The 25667-nt window shown below is 41.5% G+C and overlaps 1 protein-coding gene across 1 annotated transcript in view; it reads left to right on the plus strand.

Annotated features, from left to right (window-relative positions):
* Positions 1-25667, plus strand: part of LOC140491600 (uncharacterized) — a 161154-nt gene that overhangs the window by 124092 nt on the left and 11395 nt on the right. Inside the window, exons 23-29 of the mRNA XM_072590028.1 lie at positions 1619-1797; positions 6291-6456; positions 8552-8713; positions 17686-17849; positions 20737-20918; positions 22363-22420; positions 22763-22915. Of these exons, the coding sequence (XP_072446129.1) occupies positions 1619-1797; positions 6291-6456; positions 8552-8713; positions 17686-17849; positions 20737-20918; positions 22363-22420; positions 22763-22915 (1064 nt within the window). The remainder of the gene's footprint in view (positions 1-1618; positions 1798-6290; positions 6457-8551; positions 8714-17685; positions 17850-20736; positions 20919-22362; positions 22421-22762; positions 22916-25667) is intronic.

The following is a 25667-nucleotide window of genomic DNA, read 5'->3' on the forward strand; positions in this document are numbered from 1 at the left end:
ACCCACCCATAACCCTACATTTACCCCTTTACCTAACACTATGGACAATTTAGCATGGCCAATTCACCTGACCTGCACATCTTTGGACGGTGGGAGGAAACCGTAGCACCCGGAGGAAACCCACACAGGCACGGGGAGAATGTGCAAACTCCACACAGTCAGTTGCCTAAGGCAGGAATTGAACCCGGGTCTCTGGCACTGTGAGGCAGCAATGCTAACCACTGTGCCACCGTGCCGCCTACAAAGTGGATGGAATGGCTTGAGTGTTCTACTAGGTGCTTCAGGTTACGTTGCAGTTCCTTTGCTAGACTGTATGTTGGTGTACTAGGAAGTGAGACGATGGGTCTGAAGGGAGCCCCTTGTTTATGTATGTTTGATAATCCATAGAAACGGGGTGTGTTGGATCCTTCAGGTTTTATTCTTTGGGGGTCTAGCTTGTTAATGTCACCTGCTATCTTGTGAAGTTTCCTCGGGTGTTGTATTATGTTTTTCTAGCTGTGGAGACTGGTCCATCGCCACATGTTAGTAGGTTTCAATATCTGAGAGTAGTGTGTGTGCTTTTGCAATGTATTGTGTTCTGTTCAGGATGATGGTCATACGCCCTTTGTCTGCTGGTAGGATTACAATACTTATGTCTTTTCTGAGTCCTTCCAGGGCTTTCCTTTCCAGTGTGTTGAGGGTATTTTCCTTCTTTCTGCTTAGTGTTGGTGCTACTGTCTGTCTGATGGTCTACTGAATTTCTTCCGTAAATCTGTTGTCTTTCAAGGTGGATTCCAGTGCTACTAGGAAGTTCTTTTTGTCTGTATCCCTGTGGTTGAAGTTTATCCCTCGTACTAGGACAGCCTTTTCTGTGCCTGTGGGTGGTCGGTCCGGCAGGTTCTTTATTCCAGTCTCTGAATTATCCGTGTTATTGCTGTGAGGAGCTTGGCCAGTTTTTCTTGTAGTGCTGGTCTTTTCTTTGTCTTGGTCCACTGTTGTTTAGTATTAATGTCTTTTTCTAGTATACTACCAACTATTACAAGTATCCATACACACAGACAAAGAGAGACACCAGTTCGACTGGGACAATACATCCATCTTGGGACAGGCTAAACAAAGACATGCATGGGAATTCCTAGAGGCCTGGCATTCAAACCAGAACTCCATCGACAAAAATATCGATTTGGACCCCATTTACCAACTTGTCAGAAAAAGAACCGGAAGTGATATCACCCACCATAACAGACCAAAACACACAAATAGCAAGTGGGACAGAACACCAGTGCTTCATCAGAGGCTCACTGATGATACTACCAGCATGGTGATAAACATCTGAGAACAAATCTACCAGCTCAGCAAGTAAACTTACAACCTGGGTAATAATTGTTCAGAAAGACTTTCAGAAGAAATAATCAGTTAAAAAGATGGGTATTTACAAAAATTATAGTTATGTATAGACAGCTGTATCTCTTTGATTAGAATTGTAGTCACATTGTTATTGCAGTCATAATGTTTATTTTAACCTGGTCAAATACAGTTAATTCTGACTATTACACAAACATACACTGTAACTGAAAGGGAAATACACAACCTGCAAGATTCTGACAACTATTTATTTGATTACTGTTTGGTTTTTCAGGCGATGCTATGCTTTCCTTGTTCAATGAAAATGGAGAGTTAAACGTTGGAGGATTCCAACTCAAACTAAAACAAGGGATGCCGTCAACAGAACAGACTCCTCTTAGTGCAAGATCGTTCAAACGCCAACGTACAATTCCCTGCTGTACTTTGTTGATTCGACTTTTACCACACACACAGGTAACTCTATTCAATCTATGTCAGGAGATACATTTGTGTTCGTGTAGTGATGATTAGCAGTTCACTTCTATAAAAAGCCACTTTAGTGAAAAAAGGGCTTGAGCTCTAGACAAGGCTGTGGATATGCCAGGTCTTAGTTTTCCACTTCTTGTCCAGAATGGGAATGGGAAGCGGGGGAGTTGGGGGGCTTGAGAGAGATGGGGCAGGCAGAATCTATATCTGCCGCCCTGAGGAAAAATGGACATCATCTGGCAGCAAGGTCATCTTCAAAATAAAGACTATGTTTACAGGTTTGTGATTCCCAAGGGAGTCAAGGTTATATGGGACAGGCAAGAAAGTGGATTTAAGGGGGTCAGTCACAGTAGCCATAATCTTATTGATCAAACAGGGACAATGTTGCCTTGATGGGCCAACTGGGTATTCCTGCACTTATGATCTCATTGTATTAGGAATGGAGTTTCCACTTTGAGGTCAGATCTGTCTTGACAGCTGATCAAAAGACAAAAATGGGAGTGACATGAAGCTTCCAGCTAGGATTATTACCTGGATTTCTGAAGAAAAATCTTAAATTTTAATATAAAAGTATTTTAAACATTTTGATAAGGGATATCTGTGATAAGATTATTTTTGCAATCTAGAGGGGGCCTCTCCCAACACCAGTTCAGTACTTCTTTCCAGTATTTAACAGGTGGTATAAACAGGCTTGTCCCTGTTATCATCTAATGCGGTATGAAAGAATGCCCAAGACCCAATAGAATGAGGGAACAGATGACAAAAATATTAATGAAGAATTAAAAGGTTTGAACATCCCTGAATATTAAAAAAAAATTGAATTAGTTGTATAAGTATGGGGAGCTAGTAGTGAGGTATGACTTGCATGGAATGTGACTAACTAAAATAAAGCATTCACATAAAAGTGTGAACTTGAGTTATGCTTAAATACTGTTATTGTTTGGAGTCTAATGTTGGTAGCAGGGAGTGATTGAGTCAAAATGGGTATAGTTGCCCACCTGCTTTCTGAAGCTAAGCCTTTTGACCAGTGGAAGAATGGTGTTATGAGGTGAATCTGGGTTACTTCTTTACCAAAGTGAAGGCAAGGTGGGGCTTAGCACATCTGTTATCATACTAGCTAGATAAGAAGCAACATTTTTCAAAATTGAAACCTAATGATTTGAACACGGGCGAAGGTTTGGATGGATTGTTAACTGCGGATAAATTTATTAAAACGTTGAGCTATCGACTGCTTAAGAGGCATGGTCAAATTTGAACAAATTTAGAAAGACTAATGACAGACTAGGGCAGAATATATGTTGGAATTCTGTAGGTTGTTTGCTGTTTTTAAAGGACAACAGAGGATTACTAAGAAGGAAATACGCAGAGAAAAAAATGAGCTACGAAGGTAAACTGGCCAATAATATAAAGGAGGATAGTAAAAGTTTTTTTAGGTATGCGAAAGGCAAAAAAATGGTTAAGACTAAAATTGGGCCCTTGAAGACAGAAACAGGGGAATATATTATGGGGAACAAAGAAATGGCAGAAGAATTGAATTGGTACTTCAGATCTGTGTTCACTGGGGAAGACACAAGTAATCTTCCTGAGGTAACAGTGGCTGAAGGACCTGAACTGAAGGGAATTTATATTTGCCAGGAATTGGTGTTGGAGAGACTGTTAGGTCTGAAGGTTGATAAATCCCTGGGGCCTGATGGTCTACAGCCCAGGGTACTGAAGGAGGTGGCTCGAGAAATCATGGATGTATTGGTGATTATTTTCCAGAGTTCAATAGGTTTGGGATCAGTTCCTGCAGATTGGAGGGCGGCTAATGTTGTACCATTTTTTAAAGAAAGGTGGGAGACAGAAAGCAGGAAATTATAGACCAGTTAGTCTGACCTCAGTGGTGGAAAAGATGCTGGAGTCTATTATAAAGGATGAAATTACGACACATCTGGATAGTAGTAACAGGATAGGTCAGAGTCAGCATGGATTTATGAAGGGGAAATCATGCTTGACTAATCTTCTGGAATTTTTTGAGCATGTAACTCTGGAGATGGACGAGGGAGATCCAGTAGATGTAGTGTACCTGGACTTTCAGAAAGCTTTTGATAAAGTCCCACATAGGAGGTTAGTGAGCAAAATTAGGGCGCATGGTATTGGGGGCAAAGTACTAACTTGGATTGAAAGTTGGTTGGCTGATAGGAAACAAAGAGTAGTGATAAATGGCTCCATTTCAGAATGGCAGGCAGTGACCAGTGGGGTACCGCAGGGATCAATACTGGGACTGCAGCTTTTTACAATATATGTTAATGATATGGAAGATGGTATTAGTAATAACATTAGCAAATTTGCTGATGATACTAAGCTGGGTGGCAGGGGGAAATGTGATGAGGATGTTAGGAGATTACAGGGTGACCTGGACAAGTTAGGTGAGTGGTCAGGTGCATGGCAGATGCAGTTTAATGTGGATAAATGTATGGTTATCCACTTTGGTGGCAAGAACAGGAAGGCAGATTACTACCTCAATGGAATCAATTTAGGTAAAGGGGCAGTACAGAGAGATGTGGATGTTCTTGTACATCAGTCAATGAAGGTAAGCATGCAGGTACAGCAGGTAGTGAAGAAGGCTAATAGCATGCTGGTCTTCATAATAAGAGGGATTGAGTATAGAAGCAAAGAAGTTCTTCTGCAGCTGTACGGGACCCTGATGAGACCACACCTGGAGTACTGTGTGCAGTTCTGGTCTCCAAATTTGAGGAAAGACGTTCTGGCTATTGAGGGAGTGCAGTGTAGGTTCACGAGGTCAATTCCTGGAATGGCGGGATTACCTTACACTGAAAGACTGGAGCTACTGGGCTTGTATACCCTTGAGTTTCGAAGACTGAGAGGGGATATGATTGAGACATATAAGATTATTAAAGGATTGGACACTCTGGAGGCAGGAAACATGTTTCCGCTGATGGGTGAGTGCCGAACCAGAGGACACAGCTTAAAAATACGGGGTAGACCATTTAGGACAGAGATGAGGAGAAACTTCTTCACCCAGAGAGTGGTGGCTGTGTGGAATGCTCTGCCCCAAGGGCAGTGGAGGCCCAGTCTCTGGATTCATTTAAGAAAGAGTTGGATAGAGCTCTCAAGGATTGTGGAATCAAGGGTTATGGAGATAAGGCAGGAACAGGATATTGATTAAGGATGATCAGCCATGATCATATTGAATGGTGGTACAGGCTCGAAGGGCAGAATGGCCTACTCCTGCACCTATTGTCTATTGTCTATTGAGATTGAAGGAATTTAATTTGGAAATGCCCAATTTGTGCTGGCATTTATGGATGGATAGACTTCTAGTTTTGACAGAAGTTAAATTTGCAGATAACTGTACAAATGTCAATAGCACTAAAAAATATTGCCAGGAAGCATTCAAATACAATACAAACATATTTGTAGCACAGTTGGGGCAGTTGGTGATATGACAGAAAATGGAGAACACAATTTAACAAATTGATGCAATTGAATCTGTTTAAATACAATTACCTTCTCGAGTAGAAAGGTCCTTAGAATCATAGAAACTTGCCAATTCTTTGGAAAATAGAGGACTTCCTCAGAAGGAGGAAGTTTAGTGGTAGAGGTGCCAGGAAGCACATTCAGGTTGTACATATTTTTAATCAATCTATTCAGACATGTGCAGCAGACCTCTGGAGTAGATGAAAATTGAACCTAAGCCTTCAGATCCTGATGCACTACCATTGTGCCTCAATAGCCCTAATCTGAAGTCATATGTAGTGAAATGCTCCTCTTAAAGATTTCCAGAGCCCCAGTAAACAATGAGAGAGATCATCAAGACATCAGAGAAACTAGTTAAGAAAATTCATAAAGTTAAGGTGATTGGCTGCAACAAACAGGCCACATTTATAACCAGAGTTTGAATATTTCAAATTCTCTGTGCTTGTCTGTGCATCAGTCAACCCTTGCACTGCTCATGGACATTTAAACTTTGAGAAGCATTTTTTGTCATGAAGCTTTGCTTGTATCCCATCTGTTGTTGCAATGATGACAATAGTGGAAAAGGTGATGCCACTGAATTTAAACATGACTGATTCTGTCTTGACTGCACTAGCTTTATGTCCATGAGAAAAACTCTTTGGGTTTCAAAATGGGTGGGTAATTGTACAAGTCCCACAACGTGGTAATGCAGCTGAATTATGCTTGGACATAAAGCCAATCTTTGATTATTTTGGTCATTCTAATCTAACATTTTTACAAGTAATAGTAAGTTACTTTTACTCACTTTGCCATTGAGCGAGCTTAGTTGTCCTGTTCTATCAGCTGAAGCTGTCTACATGTGAGTGAGAAGGCAAAATTAAAATAGACATTTGTATGGTGTGGTTAATTTCCTTTTGCAAGTAATATTTTACTTACCCTTTCCATCCAATATTTCTGAATCAGAATTAAAAATAAATACAATGAAATCCTCCAAAATGTCCTTTTTGTTTTGCTTTGGTCAGAATCCTGTGCCTCCTCCAGACTATCTAAGTGGATTTTACTTTACTGAGGATGCAAAACCAAGCAAATCAGATCTGGAGATAATTTTATCCTTCCAGCAAGACACGGAGTTCCCAAACTCTGTGGGCAATGCAACAGCACAGTTAATGACCAAAGAACAAATAAACAGTAAGGACTTGCTTTAAGATATATGCCCATTTGATGCTGATTTGTTGATCCTGTTTGACTGTGATGTTATCAAGCAAAAACCAAGGTCTTCGGGAGTTGAAAGATAAAGCTAAAGAATAAAAAAATACACTTCTAGATACACTGATACACCATCCTCCTGATACCAACATAATAGCTACATTCTTCGTTTCAGCGAGCATTTATTTCTCTCTCTGCTTCTCCTTCTCTTGTTCCCTCTCTCTTGCATTTACTTCTTACTGGGATGTAATTTACAAATACAGACAAACCTCCATTATCCAAATGAGATGGGTGGGCACTATTTTGTTCAGATAATTTATTATTCGTTTAATTGATTTCCTCTGGGTCTCAAGAGTTTTCTGTGAAGTCCGCTCCCCATTCAGGAGACGAAGAAAAGGCACACTGCGCACGAGACCCCCCTCCCAACCGCATCCGCTCCCATGCTGCCCCCCACTCACCCCAACCCCATCTGCTCCCACCCTATCCATTCCCACACTGCTGCCGCCCTCAACCCTGTCCGCTCCCACCCCACCCCACCCCAACGCTGACCAACATCGCTCCCCCCGTCCACCCGCGCCCATCCCCAACCCTGCAACCCCGATCCCGTTCCCTCAACTCCGCACTCCCATCCATCCCTACTCATCGTCCGACCTCCATTTGCGCCCCCCGCCCCCTCCGGGGCAGCTGGACTGGACACCAACAAGACTGCTGCTGCCTTTGTGGGGTAAGTCTCCAGCTCACGCGTACACACACATGACTTTTTGACAGGTTCTACCTCTGCCATGTACAGGACAATGTTGGAGAAATTATCTGGGGAAGGCGGGGGTTTAGGGTACACACCTGTGCAGTACCCCAAGGAAAGTGTGGCGGGGGGGGGGGTGTTGGGGAGAAGGGAAGAGAGGGCGTGATGTCAGTCATTTAGCGATGGTGACTGGACTGTCAAGGACTGTTCTCAGCAGCATTTCAGTGAGCCGAGGTCATTTTTAATCATTCTACCTGTAAACAAAAGACGCGATCAGGGTTGAAACAGCTCTTTGATGTAATGTTTCTATCGTGACCTTGAGATCCCCTTCGGATAATCTGATATTTGGATAATTACATTTGGATAATCGAGATTCCTCTGTACTGACATCTAGTACTTCCTTAAAGTGACAGTTGTTCAAGTGTGAATCTACATGGTGATCATCAGCAGAATCATGGTGAGCATATAGTAGCTGTACAGTAAGTCTTACTTCAAGTTGTGCCTGCATTCCTAAAAATCATGATTTTAAGTAAAATGATTTTAAGTCAACCACAGGTTCTCAAAGGAACCACTGTTCAAGCCAGTTAGGTTTTTGGGAAGAAAATGTGTAAATTGAAATACTGTGCCATACATATACAGCTCTGTGCATTTCTAGCTGGTATTGCCAACTGAAGTACATCACCAAATATAAAAGAAGCACAATACAATATACCCAGCACCATAATGTATTTGAAAAGATACATTCTAAAAATTATACTCGTTGGTAACTCATTTTTCATTATTGATTTAAAAAGTCATGGCTCAAGAAATACTGACAAGCTAATCACTAAATCCTCTCTCACTGTCTCATACACAGAACAAACCCACATGCCATTAATTCAAAATTCCAAAGTAAAAATTAATTTATGATCATGTATGACCCCAAATCCAGAGGAAATTGGATTATGACTGGGATTGGGTAGTTGCGAAGATTGGGTGTGATGATTTATATTACAGACATAGCTGTGAGAAAGGATCAGAATTTTAAATATTGTGGTCTCCCTTCATACCTGAAACTTTTTTTGCTTCTCTTTTTTATTTCTTATTTCCAATACGTTAATGATGCTTCATAAGTATTATGCTTGCTACGTCTGCGATGGCTTCACACACCATATCAGACTCTGGACTCCATTACATCCATTTGACTAACTGTTCTGGTGCATTCTGTTGTATAGTAAAATAAGTGTCTTTTATCATTACCATGGTGATCAAGATTGCTTTAAAACTTAACCTGACTGTCTATATATGTTTGAATGCAATGTCTATTCTCCTGTAAAATCTTTGCTGTTATTATAGTTCCCCCTGAACAGTGGATGACCTGGTACAAGGAAAGATTAGACAGCAGGAAACACCTTTTACATCAGCAATCACCAGCACACCTTAGTTTAGACAATATGGTTCGATACCGCCCACGAACTGGAATCCATCTACGAATTTCCCAAGTCTATGGCTTGAAAGGTCTGTGCATTATTCAATACTTCACTCTCACATCACAAATGTGATATGAATTTGACAAAAAAAAGGATTCTTGTCTTATTTTTAATTTAAACGTTTGATTCCTCAAATGAAAAAGTAGGAGCTCAGAACTCAGATGGGTTGGCTGCGGTAGGTTTTTCAAAGTTGTGAAGTGTTAAACAAAGCACGATAGCAGGTGTAATGGGGTTACATGATGAATTCCACATGTGTGGGCAGCATATCTTTTAATCAAAGATTGGCTCATAGTTGGCAAGTGTAATTTAATCTTTTGTTTAATTTTTATTGTTCGCTTTTTGAGGAGAAGGTAACCACATTAATCAAATGTGGTATTTGGTAAGATTCCAGTTTGTATGTAGATGATTGCTGAGACTGATGTGTGTTCAGAGGTTCTGCCGCAAGTGGGTAGGATACCACAGATGACTGAGCTTTGGATTACTGCCTCAGGATTTTCTCTCCTTGTGTTTTCTCTCCACTTCTGACATGTGTTTGAATTTGAAGAATGCTGCACTGCTTTTTCTATCAGATTTTACCTGGTATAGTGATTTAAGTGAACTTCTTTCCAGGGCTTAGGACAGATATCAAAATCCCCAAGTGAATTTTTCAGTGTGTCCTTGTAGCACTTCCTTTGACCATTGTGATCGCGCACCTCAGACTCCAGCTCCCCATAGAAGATTTGCTTTGGTAAACAAATACCAGGCATTCTAGTCATATGACCAGCCTAATTCACATGTGACAATCTCAATAAGTTGTGGATGCTTGGAATGCCAGCTCAGGTGATCACCTCAGCATCTAATATTTTATCTTGCCATCTGATATTTTGAAACTTTCTTAAGCAGCTCACATGAAAGTGGTTGAGCTTCTTGGCATAACACTGGTACTCCATTCAAGTTGCACGTGCATAAAGAAATATGGGCAAGACTAGTGTTCTATGGACTTTCAAGATGATAAGCAGTTCTCCTCCTCCTGTTTCCCAGTCCTAAGTTCAAAGTCTGCATTAAACTATACTTGCTTTGGTAATTCTTACATGTGTCTTATCATCAGTAGATAGCTCAAGAGGGTTTGCTGCTGAGATAAATGAACTTCTTTGCTGCCGACAGGTTCTGCATATATACTGAAATGCTGGACTCAAAATGGGACTTTCCTGGAAGAGGCTGTTATATTATTCCTTTTTTTGTGCTGTTGGTAAGGCTGAAGTTGTTGGTTGAACAAGTCCATGTTGCATTGCATGTCCAGCTATGAACTGGCAGCTAGTGCACCATGATTGGCAAACAGAAAACCGCAAAGTATGGCCTTGGATACCTTGGTCTTTGCTTGGAGCCTTCACAAATCGAGCAACCTTCCATCCATGCAATATCTGATTTTGATACCAGGTTTATCATCATGGAAAGCATTGGACAGCATAGTAGAGTAAAACATGCGGAAAAGGGTTAACATTAGCAACAATCCGGTGTAACACCATTGGTGATTGTGAATAGTTAGAAAACTCACTATTATCTAGGACATGTATGAGTCTGCTTTGATTGAATTGTCCAACTATTGATAAGAATTTTCCAGGCAATTATATCTGCATTACTGTCCAAGCATCCTAACAGCTGATGCGTCAAAGTCTTGGTCATGTCAATAAACGCTGAGGGCTATCTTCTGTTCTTGGAATTTTTCCTGCAGCTATCTAACTGCAAAAACCATATCAATGTTTTGGTAGCAAATTCTTATTGATATGTTGCACTAAGTATTTCAAAAGGGTTTTTTCGAATATTTTGCCAACCAGAGGCACAGAGCCTGTCCCTGTTGCACAGAAGGGAAGGAGGGAAAGGAGGAGAGTGTTAGTCATTGGGGACTCAGTAGTTAGAGAGTCAGATAAAAGATTTGTTGGGAACGAACAAGACTCACAGTTGGTGTGTTGCCTCTCAGGTGCCAGAGTCCGTGATGTTTAGGATCATGTCTTTGGGGTCCTGAAGGGAGATGGTGACCAGCCCCAAGTTGTGGTCCATGTAGGTACCAATAATATTGGTAGAAAGAGGGATAAGGATGTAAGGCATGATTTCAGGGAGCTAGGGTGGAAGCTGAGAGCTAAAACAAATAGAGTTGTTATCTCTGGTTTGTTACCCATGCCACGTGATAGCGAGGCAAGGAATAGGGAAAGATATCAGCTGAACATGTGACTGCAGGGATTGCAGGAGGGAGGGTTTCATGTACTTGGATAATTGGGGTTCATTCTGTGGAAGGACCTCTACAAACAGGACAGTCTTACTTGAACCAGAGGGGTACTAATATCCTGGGTGGGAAATTTGCTGATGCTATTTGGGTGAATTTAAACCAGCTCAGCCAGGTGATGAGAACCTGAGGTGTGGTTCCAGTGCACAGGAGGATGAGAGTAGGGAGGGCATGGACAGGATTTCACAGTCACAGGAATGTGTTGGCAGACAGCAAGCTGGTTTGAAGTGTGTCTACTTCAACGCCAGAGGTATCCAAAATAAGGAGGTGAGCTTGCTGTACAGATAGATACCTGGGACTTCAATGTTGTGGCCATTTCGGAGACTTGGATAGAGCAGGGTGAGGGATGGATGTTGCAGGTTCCAGGGCTTAGATCTTTCACTAAGAACAAGCAAGGCGCTAAAAGAGGGGGAGGTGTGGCCTTGTTAATCAAGGATAGTATAACGGTTGCTGAAAGTTGAGGTTAGAAACAGGAGAGGAGATGTCATATTGCTGGGAGTTTTTTATTGGCCTCCGCAGAGTTTCAGGAAGGTGGAGGAGAAGATTGGCAAAATGAAAATTGGCAGGGTGGTCATTATGAGGGACTTCCCCAACGTTGACTGGAAAAGCGATAACTCTAGTATGTCGGATGGATCAGTTTTTGTCCAATGTGTGCAGGAGGATTTCTTGACACAGTATGTTGAAGGGCCAACAAAAGGGTAGGCCACACTGGATCTGGTGCTTGGTAATGAACCAGGTTAGGTGTTTGATTTAGTGGTAGGTGAGCACTTTGGAGAGAGTGACCATAATGCAGTTACATCTAGTTTAGCAATGGAAAGGGATAGGTACATGCCACAGGGCAAGAATTATTGATGGGGGCAAGGGCAATTATAATGCAGTTAGGCAAGACTTAGGATGCATAGAATGGGGTAGCAAAATGCAGGGGATGGGGACAACCGAAATGCGGAGCTGGTTTAAGGAACAGATATTCCGTGTCCTTGATAGGTATGTCCCTGTCAGGCAGGGAGGAAGTGATAAGGTAAGGGAACTGTGGTTTACTACTGAAATTGCATTTCTTGTTAAGCAGAAGAAGGAGGCTTATGCGACGATGAGACAAAACATTTCAGATGAGGCAGTGGAGCGTTACAGATTAGCTGGGAAGGATTTAAAGAGAGAGTTATGACATGAGCAGCCTTTAGCAGGTAGAATAAAGGAGAACCCGAAAGCTTTCTATAGGTATGTGAGGAATAAAAGGATGGCTAGGGTAGGAATAGGGCCAGTCAAAGATAGAAGTGAGAAGTTGTGTGTGGGCCCTGTGGAGATCGGAGAGGTGCTAAATGAATATTTCTCATTGGTTTTCATGTAGGTAAAGGAGAATATTGTAGAGGAGAAGAATGAGATATGAGATATTAGACTAGAAAGGATTGAGGTTAGTAAGGAAGAGGTGTTATCAATTCTAGAAAGAGTGAAAGTAGACAAGTCCTCTGGGCTGGATGGGATTTATCTGAGGATTCTCTGGGAAGCTAGGAAGGAGATGGCGGAGCCTTTGGCTTTGATATTTGAATCATCATTGTCTACAAGTTTGGTACCAGAGGACTGGAGGATTGCAAATGTTGTGCCCTTGTTCAAAAAAGGCAGTAGAGATGATCCAAGTAATTATAGATCAGTGAGTCTTACGTCTGTTGTAGGAAAGGTTTTGGAAAGGATTATGAGAGATAAGATTTATAATCATCTAGCAAGCAACAATTTGATTTCAGATAGTCAACATGGTTTTGTCAAGGGCAGGTCGTGTCTCACAAACCTCATTGAGTTTTTTGAGAAAGTGACCAAGCATGTAGATGAGGGTAGGGCCATTGACGTGGTGTAGATGGACTTCAGTAAAGTCTTTGATAAGATTCCACATGGTGGGCTTTTGGAGAAAATGCAGAGACTGGGATTGAGGGTGATTTAGTAGTTTGGATTAGAAACTGGCTTTCTGAAAGAAGGCAGCGAGTGGTGGTTGATGGAAAATATTCAGCCTGGAGTCTGTTTACTAGTGGTCTGCCACAAGGATCTGTTTTGGGACCACTGCTGTTTGTCATTTTTATAAATGACTTAGGTGCAGGCATAGGTGGATGGGTTAGTAAGTTTGCAGATGATATTAAAGTCGGTGGAGTATTGGACAGTGTGGAAGAATGTAGCAGGTTGCAGGGGGACTTGGATAAACTGCAGAATTGGGCTGAGAGGTGTCAAATGGAGTTCAATGCAGCTAGATGTTAGGTGATTCACTTTGGGAAGAATAACCGGAAGGCAGAATACTGGATCAATGGAAAGATTCTTGGTAGTGTGGATGTGCGGAGGGATCTTGGAATCCATGTACATAGAACCCTGAAAGTTGCCAACCAGGTTGATAGTGCTGTTAAGAAGGCATACGGTGTGTTAGGGTGGTGCTGGAAAAGCACAGCAGGTCAGGCAGTTTCCGAGGAGCAGGAAAATCGACGTTTCAGGCAAAAGCCCTTCATCAGGAATAGAGGCAGGGAGCATCCAGGGTGGAGAGATAAATGGGGTGGGGCTGGGGCGAAGGTAGCAAATAGTACAATAGGTGAATGGCGGTGGGGTTGGAGGTGATAGGTCAGAGAGGAGGGTGGGGGAAGGTAGCAAAGAGTACAATCGTGAATGGGGGTGGGGATGGAAGTGATAGGTCAGAGGGGAGAGTGGAGTGGATAGGTGGGAAGGGAGATTGGCAGGCAGGACAAGTCATGAGGATGGTGCAGAGCTGGAAGGTTGGAACTGCGGTAAGGTGGGGGGAGGGGAAATGAAGAAACTGGTGAAGTCCACATTGATGCCCTGGGGTTGAAGTGTTCCGAGGCAGAAGATGAGCTGTTCTTCCTCCAGGTGTCAAGTGGTGAGGGAGAGGCGGTGGAGGAGGCCCAGGACCTGCATGTCCTCGGCAGAGTGGGAGGGGGAGTTGAAATATTGGGCCACGGGGCGATGGGGATGATTGGTGCAGGTGTCCCAGAGATGTTCCCTAAAGTGCTCTGCGAGGAGGCGTCCAGTCTCCCCAATGTAGAGGAGACCGCATCGGGTGCAACGGATACATTAAATGACATTGGTAGATGTGCAGGTGAAACTTTGATGGATGTGGAAGGCTCCTTTGGGGCCTTGGATGGAGGTGAGGGAGGAGGTGTGGGCGCACGCTTTGCAATTCCTGTGGTGGCAGGGCAGGGAACATCTCTGGGACACCCGCACCAATCAACCCCACTGCCCCGTGGCCCAACATTTCAACTCCCTCTCCCACTCTGCCGAGGACATGCAGGTCCTGGGTTTCCTCCACTGCCGCTCCCTCACCACCCGACGCCACTCTTGCCTCTCTCTTACTTTTAAGATATCTTTAAAAATGCAATCTTATTTTATATTATTAGCTATCTTACTCTCATATTTTATGTTCTACCCTTTATTGCTTGTTTAAAAGCTTCCAATCCCCTACACCTATTTCACATAGAAACAACAACCACTTGTATTTATATAGATCTCAAACATAGTATTATGTCCCAAAACACATTTACCAAAGTTTCATGATGAGCCACAGGGTGCAATATTTGGACCAGTGACAAAAGCTTGGTTAGAGAGGTGGTTTAAAGATCGATTTAAAGAAAGAAAAAGAGATTGTGGGAATGGAGAGATTTTGGAAGGAGACCATTTAAGAAAGGAATTCAAAGATTAAATCAGTGCAACTGAAGATAGAGCCACCAATGGCACGGCAAAGAAAATTGAGCATGTGCAGGTGCCAGATTGTTTAAATTGTATTTCTGTGAGAAGCCTTTTTTTCATTGGTAAGCTATCCAGACTGCAGAAAGACTTTGCATTTATCTTGTTTAGACTATACTCGCTAGCAAAGAAGCCAGGCCAATTTTGAAACTGCAGCATGATTAGTTGCCTCTCTTTTAAGATCCTCATTCGTAAAGGAGAATTTGTAGTGTCTGTATTATCTTGTGTACTTGGAAATTTTATACAGTGCTGGATGTACTGTTTTGTACTTTCTATACTGTGGTTTACAGCTTAGGGAACTATAGAACAGTGAGCCTGACGTAGGTGGTGGGCAAGTTGTTGGAGGGAATCCTGAAGGATAGGATGTACGTGTACTTGGAAAGGCAAGGACTGATTAGCGATAATCAACATGGCTTTGTGTGGGCGAAATCATGTCTCACAAACTTGGTTGAGTTTTTTGAGGAAGTAACAAAGAGGATTGATAAGGGCAGAGCAGTACATGTGACCTATATGGACTTCAGTAAGGCATTCGACAAGGTTCCCCATGGGAGACTGGTGAGAAAGGTTAGATCTCATGGAATACAGGGAGGACTAGCCATTTGGATACAGAACTGGCTCAAAGGTAGAAGACAGAGGGTGGTGGTAGAGGGTTGTTTTTCAGACTGGAGGCCTGTGACCAGTGGAGTGCCACAAGTGTCACTACCTTTTGTCATTTATATAAATGATTTGGATGTGAGCATAAGAGGTATAGTTAGTAAGTTTGCAGATGACACCAAAATTCAAGGTGTAGTGGGCAGTGAAGAAGGTTACCTCAGATTACAATAGGATCTTGACCAGATGGGCCAATGGGTTGACAAGTGGCAGATGGAGTTTAATTCAGATAAATGCGAGGTGCTGCATTTTGGGAAAGCAAATCTTAACAGACTTATACACTTAATAGTAAGGCCCTAGGGAGTGTGGCTGAACAAAGAGACCTTGGAGTGCAGGTTCATAGCTCCTTGAAAGTGGATTCGTAGGTAAATAGTATAGTGAAGAAGGCATTTGGTATGCTTTCCTTTATTGAGTACAGGAGTTGGGAGGTCATGTTGTGGCTGTACAGGACATTGGTTTAGACCACTGTTGGAATATTATGTGCACCTCTGGTCTCCTTCCTATCAGAAAGATGTTGTGAAACTTGAAAGGGTTCAGAAAAGACTGACAAGGATGTTGCCAGCCTTGGAAGATTTGAGCTATAGGGAGAGGCTGAACAGGCTGGGGCTTTTTTCCCTCGAGCGTCAGAGGCTGAAGGATGACCTTCTAGAGGTTTACAAAATTATGTGGGGGATGGATAGGATAAATAGACAAAGTCTTTTCCCTGTAGTCGGGGAGTCCAGAACTAGAGGGCTTAGGTTTAGGGTGAGAGGGGAAATATATAAGGGACAACTTTTTCACGCAGAGGGTGGTACGTGTATGGAATGAGCTGCCAGAGAAAGTGGTTTAGCCTGGTACAATTACAACAGTTAAAAGGCATTTGGATGGGTATATGAATAGAAAATGTTTAGAGGGATATGGGCCAGGCGCTGGCAGATGGGACTAGATTGGGTTGGGATATATGGTCGGCATTGGCGAATTGGACCGAAGGGTCTGTTTCCATGCTGTACATCTCTATGACTCTATGACACTATGAAGAAGTCATTTGGTATGCTTTCCTTTATTGCTCAGAGTATTGAGTACAAGAGTTGGAAGATCATGTAGTGGTTGCACAGGACATTGGTTAGGCCACTGTTGGAATATTGTGTGCAATTCCAGTCTCCTTCCAATTGGAAAGATATTGTGAAACTTGAAAGGTTCAGAAAAGATTTACAAGGATGTTGGCAGGGTTGGAGGATTTGAGCTAAAGGGAGAGGCTGAACAGGCTGGGGCTGTTTTCCCTGGAGCGTCAGAGGCTGAGGGGTGACCTTATACAGGTTTACAAAATCATGAGGGGCATGGATAGGATAAATAGACAAAGTCTTTTCCCTGGGGTCGGGAGTCCAGAACTAGACGACATAGGTTTAGGGTGAGTGGGGAAAGATATAAAAGAGGGCAACTTTTACACGCAGAGGGTGGTGCGTGTATGGAATGAGTTGCCAAAGGAAGTGGTGGAGGCTGGTACAATTGCAACATTTAAGAGGCGTTTGGATGGGTATATGAATAGGAAGGGTTTGGAGGAATATGTGCTGGGTGTTGGCAGGTGGGACTAGATTGGGTTGGGATATCTGGTCGGCATGGATGGGTTGGACCGTGGGGTCTGTTTCTGTGCTATACATCTCTATGACTCTATGACTCTGTATGGTCTAGTAGCCTACAGATTACAAGTTCAAATTAAGTTATGAATTTTCTACAATAAATCTGGTAGTTTGTAATCTCGTGTCAGCAGTAGAAATGACTGTGCAAGTTGCTGAATTATTAAATCCCAGTTGCTTCCTGATGTCATTCAGAGCAGGGCACCTGCCTCACTTTCTTCATTCCCAGCTTCTCTTGTCCCCTCTCCATCACACACACCTTACCAACATGTATCCAGTCTCACTCAGACATCTATGTGACTCCCTGCAAATTGTAGTTGATCATTGATACCATCAGGACCACTAGGAATAGGTTGTAATTCTGCTTTCCCAGTATAGCCCACATCCCAAGAACATATTTTTTTTAAATTTAGGTGCTTTGTCCCAAATATGTCATAGTTTATGGTAAATGGTAAAGTGGTCATAGTCCTTCTGGACCAATAGGGCTGCTCTCCCATTAAAGAGAGATGACTCGTGGTGGTTTAACCTGAAGGTCACCATGCCTTAAGAGAAGGTGGGATTTGGTGTCATTTTGCATCACAAATCAGCCATCCAGCCAACTGAACTAACTGAATTTATGATGTAAGTGCCACAACACATTTCTTTTCATTAATGAAAATTTATTAATGAATCACAATTTTATTGTTACACAATTTATTTTTCTTTCCAAATTAATGCTTTTCTTTAAAACTTCATTTTATTCTTGTGCAGAAAATGGCCTTTATGTGAACGCTTTTGCCAGAATTCTAAAAGGAGACAATGCTTTGCGAGTGGCTGGGACAGCTGAATCCAGTGACGGTGAAGAAAAGTTCTTGACCCGTCTGCATGATTTTGCCAGCCTTCAGAGATCACCTCGCTGGAAAGATCCAACTTGGGTAGGGAGCAGGAGATGTGTACAGAATAATACGGTTCAAAATACTTGTATTTGTATATTTATTACATAATAAAGAAAGACCCTGTATATGAAAGTTGCCTGAGGGTGGAATTGAACCTGGGTACCTGGTGCTGTGAGGCAGTAATGCCAACCAATAAGCCACTGTGATGCCAGTGTGGTCACTGTTTCAATGTAGAAAAATTAAAAGAGTCATAGAAGCACAGAAGCAGAACTTTCAATCCAACTCGTTCATGTTGACCAGATATCCTAAACTGACCTAGACCTATTTTCCAACATTTGGCCCATTTCCCTCTAAACCCTTCCTGTTCATTTACCCATCCAAACGCCTTTTAAATGTTGCAATTGTACCTGACTCTGCCACTTCCTCTGGCAGCTTGTTCCATTTATGCACCACCCTTTGCATTAAAATGTTGCCTTTCATGACTGCAGGATATTCCAGAGCACTTCAGAGTTTTATAAGTCATAGAATCTCTACGGTGCAGAAAAATGCCATTTGGCCCATCAAGTCTGCATTGACCCTCCGAACAGCATCCCAACCAAACTCGGCCCCCTCTACCCTACCCCCATGACCCCTCACTTCCCATGGCTAATCCACCAAACCTGCCATCTCTTAACACTACAAGGCAGGTTAGCATGCCAATCAACCAGACCTGCACATCTTTGAAGTGGGGGAGGAAACCGAAGCAACCAGCAGAAACCCACGCAGACACAACGAGAATGTGCAAACTCAACACAGACAGTTGCCTGAGGATGGAATTGAACCAGGGTCACTGGTGCTGTGTGGCAGTAATGCTAACCAATAAGCCACCGTGCTGCCAGTGGAGTCATTATTTCAAATTGGTGAAAAATTAAGAGTCATAGCACAGCACAGAAGCAGACCTTTCAATCCAACTCGTTCATGTTGACCAGATATCCTAAACTGATCTAGTTCTATTTTCCAACATTTGGCCCATTTCCTCTAAACCCTTCTTATTCATCTATCCATCCAGATGCCTTTTAAATGTTGCAATTGTACTGACTCTGCCACTTCCTCCGGCAGCTTGTTCCATTTATGCACCACCCTTTGCATTAAAATGTTGCCTCTCATGTCCTTTTTAAATCTTTCCCTTCTCACCTTAAACCTATGTCCCCACAGGTTTGGACTTCCCTACCCTGGGAAAAAGACCTTGGCTATTCACCCTATCTGTACCCCTCATGATGTTATAAACCTCTATAAAAAAGCTTCAAAAGCATTAAATTATTTTAGGACTGCTGTGACTCTTAAATAGAAAAATAGCAAGTTAATTTATGAGATTCAAGACTGTCCAAAAGCACATGTAAATCTGATTTTCAAACCTTTTCTCAGATTGGGTTGCATTTTACATTTTAATGAGGGAAGAAGAACAGAAACTTAGGGATTCATTGGCTCTCACTCCTGCTGTCTCGGCATGTTCAATTAAATGGTAGGAAACCAATTAGTGGCCATCTGATAGGAAGGAGGCCCTTTAAAGGGTCAAAGAGGTTTGGGTTCTGTGCCCAGTTGGCACTGTTGGCACAATCAGGATATCAACAGTAGTGGGGTAATGCCACAAACAGACAGTTGGTCGCATCCAAAAGAGGAAACCAGTAAAACTTGCAAATGATAGATGTTGGTCCGACTCACCTTATATACTCCTTCAAAATGGTGGTCCAGTTGAGACCGGTACAGCCACTTCAAAGTATTATCCTTTTTTGCTGTTTTTTTCTTTCTGGGCAGTTAGAATTGGATAGGTCCTCAGTTCTCAGAATTGACCTTTATATTTTATTAAATGTACAACATAGATTTTTTAAAAATCTTAAATAACATACAAATGTTGCCACTGTCCTCATTCTGTGCATTCTTTTCTACTATTCTTGTGTCACTTTGTTATATCTGTTATCAAACACGTCTGAACATTTTCATGCACAATGTCCAAAAAAATGCAGTGGGCAATGAAAAAATACAGATGACTGAGTGATTCAATTAATGATTTTAAAATGGTGATTTCCACACCCCCTCGCCTTCTGTGATTTAGGAGACTGGTGAGATGACATTTCATTGCCAACCTGATGTAAAGACAACAATCTCTCCCTCACTGACAGCAAAACAAAAGAGGTGGTCATTAACTTCAGGAAGTGGAGAGGAGGACACACCCCTCTCTGAAGCAGTGGTGCTTGAGATGGTCAAGAGCTTCAAGTTCCTAAGAGTAAATATCACCAATGATCTATTCTGGTTCATCCAAGGTCAACGCTATAGTCAGTAAAGCTCACCAATGCCTTTACTTCCTCAGAAGGCTAAGGACATTCGACATGTCCACAATGACTCTTACCAATTTTTATAGATGTACTATAGAAAGTATCCTATCCAGAAACATTACAACGGCTCTGCCCAAGACCTCAAGAACACTTTTCTTATTCTGCAACAAAAGTATTCTTCAAAAGTAATTTGTGACAGTTTTCTGTTCCTATTAAAAGTTTGTATATAGTGTAGACGAGGAAAGATTGTAGGACTGTTGCAAGCGTTCATTAATGTTGATGTTTAATATGGTTGTTAACCAGTAAAGACTTGTCATAAGGATGTTACAATTTAAATTTTGAAAGGATACATACACTTCTGGAACTGAGACTTCCTCAAGAGGAGCATGGGTTTGAGTACCAAGTATGAAAGTCAGTGTGCCTAAATATGGTGCTGCTGATTTTCTGGTGCATAAAATAAATGACCTGACAAACAAAAAGGTAGCAAATTGGAATCATACTGTTGTCCTATCCACATACCTATTCACCAAACTATGCCAGAAGCAGAGCCTAACAAGAAGTACCTTTGTAAAAATTGAACTAGGTAACAACTTTTTAAACCTTTTTTTCCTTAGGTGTTACATCCATGCTGGGATCCCCACAGTGTGCTATTTGTCCACGTATTTGGTATCAATGTTATCTACAAACCTGATCCTAGTGGTCAGCATCCAGGCAAAGTCACATCACACACAGGAGAGGAGCCAAAACTGGATGCACTGTTACAGTTGGGGTGGTCAGCAATTCCTCTTTTTTGTGGGTAACTGCACATTGATTTTTTTTTAACTATTTGTCTTCCATTCTGATACATACCTCTGAAATTTTGAAGGGTCTGTAAATGTGGTGGTTTACAGCTTTCAAGGCATAAACTAATGCTTTTATGCATAATAGAGTGATGCTATCATCTTTGGTACAATTGCTCAGTGTTACAGAGTAGCAATACTAAGAAATGCAAGTATATGTTTACTATTTTAAATATTAGAGGAAATCCTTGAACATATTCCAGCATTTGCTTCATTTATATTTTATCCAGTTTTCTCAAGTATTTTGCATCTACCTGATGTAACTTCTATACTTGGCCAGCAACGTTTACCTTATCCAAATGTATTGTTCACAAATGAATATTAGAAGGCTGTTTGAAAATTGAGGGCTTCAAAACTTAGTCTGATATTCTTTTATATGGTATTCACATTCTTGCATGTCCTAGTTTGGCTTCCTGAATAGCAATCGGGAGCAGGAACCTGGACTGGCATTAGACCTAAGACCACATTTACAATGTATATTAGTGATTTGGATGATAGAAGTAAATACTATTGCCAGGTTTGCAGATGTTACAAAATAGTTGGGAAGGCAAATAATGAGGATGACAAATTGAACCTATGTAGGGATATAGATAGACTAGGTGAGTGGTCAACAATTCTGCATATGAAATGTAATGTGGGAAAACATGAGGTTATGCACTTTGGCAGGAAGAATAAGCGAGCTGAATATTATTTAAATTGGGAAAGACTGCAGAATACTGCAGCACAGAGATTTGCAGTCCTAGTGCATGGATCACAAAAAGGTAGCATCCAAGTTCAGCAGGTAATGGAGAAGGCAAATGGGCTATTGGTGTTTACGACAAAAGGAATAGAGTACCACAGTAATGTCTTGCTGAATCTATACAAGGCAGTAGTCAGACTACACCTACAATACTATGAACAGTTTTGGTCCCCATTTCTAAGAAAAGATATACTGGCATTTTAGCCAGTCCACTATATTCATTCTGGGTATGCAGAGATTGTCTTATGAGGAGATGTTAAGTTTGTTGGGCTTGCACTAATTGAAGTTTAGAAGAATTAGAGGAGATCTCATTAAAACATCTAAGAATCTTAGGACACTTACTAGGGTAGATGCGGAGTGGTTGTTTCTCCATGTGGGAGAGTCTAAGATCAGAGGGCATCATCCCAGAGTAAGGGGTCACCCATTTAAAACAGTGTTGAGGATGAATTTATTTCTTTTAGAGAGAGGGTATTCTGAAGAATTCTTTACCATGGAGGGCCATTGAGGCTGGGTCATTAAGTATTTTTAATCATTAAGTGAATTAAGTGCTATTGGGATAAGGCACGAAAGTGGAGCTAAGGACTTGTATCTCCTGCCTCTGGTGTAGCAGTGTACCAGCCCAACTAAACTATACTTTTTTCTCTCTCTCTTCCTCTGCGTAGTCCATACGTGAAAACTGGGCTCCATAATGTACCACTTTTTCAAGGTGCTCCAGATTCTGTGAGTATTCAGAAAGCTTGGAAACTTTTTACAAAGGCAGGATGTGGACAGTTTGTACTCTATAATTTCTACCACTACTGTGACCATTCCTTTAAACAATTACAATATGATTTTTTTCAGCAACACATTGTTGCCCCTACCCCAATTAATTTTCCACGTGTATAATCCTTTACATAGCTTGATTTTTTTTTGCCAGTCTTAGACATGATTACGTAACTTTATACTGTATCCATTCTGAAATAGTTCAAAGGCAGATTTAAATTTAACTGACAACAATAAATCACTCCTGTTTCCCGCAGGCCTTTTCAACTGTGTATTTTTGATTTTTTTTTCTCTGCTTAGGAATTTCTGAATGATTTACTTTCACATCCTTTACAATATGTCATGGGAAAATGTCTGAATAAAAAGAAATTGACACTTACAAAAGAATACAGCAGCATTGCAATAGAGGTGTGGGACGGACATTATTTTGATGATGAGCGTTGTGACTTACCGGTGAGTTTGGAAACATTGGCTGGAATTTTATTACAATGCTGTTGCCCCTCCCACTAGCTAAGAAGTCAGACTGGAAAGCTGTAACCAGATGTTATAATCATCAGACAGCGAACTGCCAGAGACTGAGCTTACTGGCCTCATGAGGGGTGATGTACCACTTCCAAGTGCACCCACAGCAGGGCATAGCCAATCCCCAATAATGAAGCATGAGATAATGAGGCAAGCGAAGACAAGCCTGGCAAGTGGCAGAGCAGATGTGATGGCCAAGTGGCTAGGATGGAGGCACGCTGTGCAGCCCTTGCTGCTGGTAAGCCCTGTGTTGGCCTGTGGTTCCCAAACAAGAAGGATCCCCACTTCTGAGTTAGTAACCTTAGTAGTATGATGCGGGCACACCTCCCACTGTTGGAAGAATACTAGTTGTGGCAGGAGAAAACCCTTAAGTGCTCTCCTTTCACCTTAGATATAGATTTAAATTCAAACAATTATGTTGAAGGTTCCTCCTCTATATCAGCTATAAATTTGTATAGTGGGGACGTCACAGCCCTGATTCTAGTTAATATGAGGTCACAATTCAAATTGCCTAATATTTTGATAATAAGTTGGTAGTCTTACCTAAAAATGACAGTTGTGGGAAAGAAAAAAAATTACTCTGGTACAAAAAAAGCACTCTTTATTGAACTTCATCAAAGTATGGAGTATGAGTGTAGGGACGTCTTACTTAAATTGTCGAAAGTTTTGGCGAGAACACATCAGGAGTACTGTGAGGAACTTTGGTCCCCTTATTTGAGGAAAGATACCATTTCATTTGAGGCAGTTCAGAGAAGGTTCACTGGCATGATCATGGAATGGAGAGAGTTCTTATGAGCAAAGGCTAAACCAGTTGGGAATCTACTCACTGGAGTCTAGAATAATGAGAGGTGATCTCATTGAAGTATATAGGACTCTTAAGGGGCTTGACAAGGCAAGTGCTGAAAGAATGTTTCTCTTCATGGGACAGTATATGATGAGAAGTCTCAGAGTGAGGGGCACCAATTTGAGGAGGCATTTCTTCTCTCAGAAGGTTTGGAACTCCTTGTCAAGAGTGCTGAGGGGTGGGGCAGAGTCCTTGTATATATTCAAGGCTGAGATAGATGCTTGATCGGGGAAATCAAGGGTTCTGGGGAAATTGCTGGAATGTGAATGCTGGGAATGTCGGATTAGCCATGATCCTATTGAATGGTGGAATAGACTTGAGGAGCCAAACGGCCTAATCCTATTTCTATTTCTTATGGGATTGTAGTGTAGTTTTGTAAATTGTATTTTGCACTATATACTGCCATAATTAAGCTAATCCAGGATTGGTTGGTGTTGGCACCTTGTTCAAAAAATTGAAAAGTTTGTATTGTTCAACACTTGCATTCCTTGTCTCAACAAGGACTGACAATCTGCCCAAAATATTGTCTAGCCAATATCCTTCTTTCAACCAACACTATCCAAAATAGGTTTGCCTCACCTCCAGTTGTGGGATCTTGTAAATCTGCCTCATTTATTTGCATTTCTCACTGCTGTTCAAAGGTTAATTCATTGAATTTGAACTATTTTAGGACATTGTCAAAGATTTAAGATGTATATAAATGCTAACTTTTTATTTGAAAAATATGTAGAATGTTATATATTTTGATTTTGCTGTTTTTAGTATTATTGAGGTAATTATATCCTTAATTGTTACACTACTTCATCAAAACACATAATAACAATTACAGATGCATTTTGAGCTCACAGACTCTGATGGCAAACATTTTCATAGCTGCTCCAACTGAATTATTTAATAGGGTCAATTTTTTGCTAGCTTTTGCTCAGGGCTTCTCATTTTTAATTTTAAAATGCCATCATATGCTCCAGAAGTTACTTAAATTATTAAACATTAGGAAAAGTCAGCCCTTCTCCACTGCTCAAAAACAAATTCTCTTACTAATTAATCTTTAATTGTCATTGTTGGAGTGAACAGATCAACTACTTCACACTTCTGTTGCTCTTTTCAACAAACACTTTATATAGTGAGAAATTGTGAAGGACATAAAGACATGTCCAGGAGGCTAAGGGGAAATGTGACTGACTTGAAAAAATCGTGAGAAGCCTGGAGAGAGTGGATGGGAAGGATCTATTTACCTCAGCAGGGATGTTGATGACTACGTGGCATAGATTTGAAGTGATTGTGAGAAAGATTAACGGAGAATTGAGCAAACATTTTTCAGAGGGTAGTTAGAGTTTGGAACTCACAGTCGAAAAAGTTAGTAGAGAGATAAAAAACATTAACCCACAGCAGATATCTGGTGTCTGTTGCAGTGGTGAAGGCCTACAGTTCCATCCTGACCACCTAAACTATCCTGGAACACTCAGGTTTTGCTTGTATGGTTGAGATGGTTATGCACCTCAAGTTCCCCTCCAGCCACTCACCATATAGACTTGGAAATATATCACCATTCCTTCAGTGTCATTGGGTCAGAATCCTGGAATTCCCTCCCTAACAGCATTGTGGGTATATTTACACCAAACAGACTGCAGCAATTCAAGAAGGCAGCTTACTGGCATCTTCTTGGGGCAACTAGGAATTGGCAATAAATCCTGCTCAGCCAGTGATGCTGTGAATGAATAAAAAAATTTAAGTCTTTTAATGCTCATTGATTAGTGGGTTAATATTTGAAACTGTATTAGCATACTTTTTAGCTCAGGTTGAGGTTCTGGATGTAGGTTTGCTCACTGAGCTGGAAGG

The sequence above is a fragment of the Chiloscyllium punctatum genome, chromosome 19, assembly GCF_047496795.1.
Source record: "Chiloscyllium punctatum isolate Juve2018m chromosome 19, sChiPun1.3, whole genome shotgun sequence".
NCBI classification, from domain to species: domain Eukaryota; kingdom Metazoa; phylum Chordata; class Chondrichthyes; order Orectolobiformes; family Hemiscylliidae; genus Chiloscyllium; species Chiloscyllium punctatum.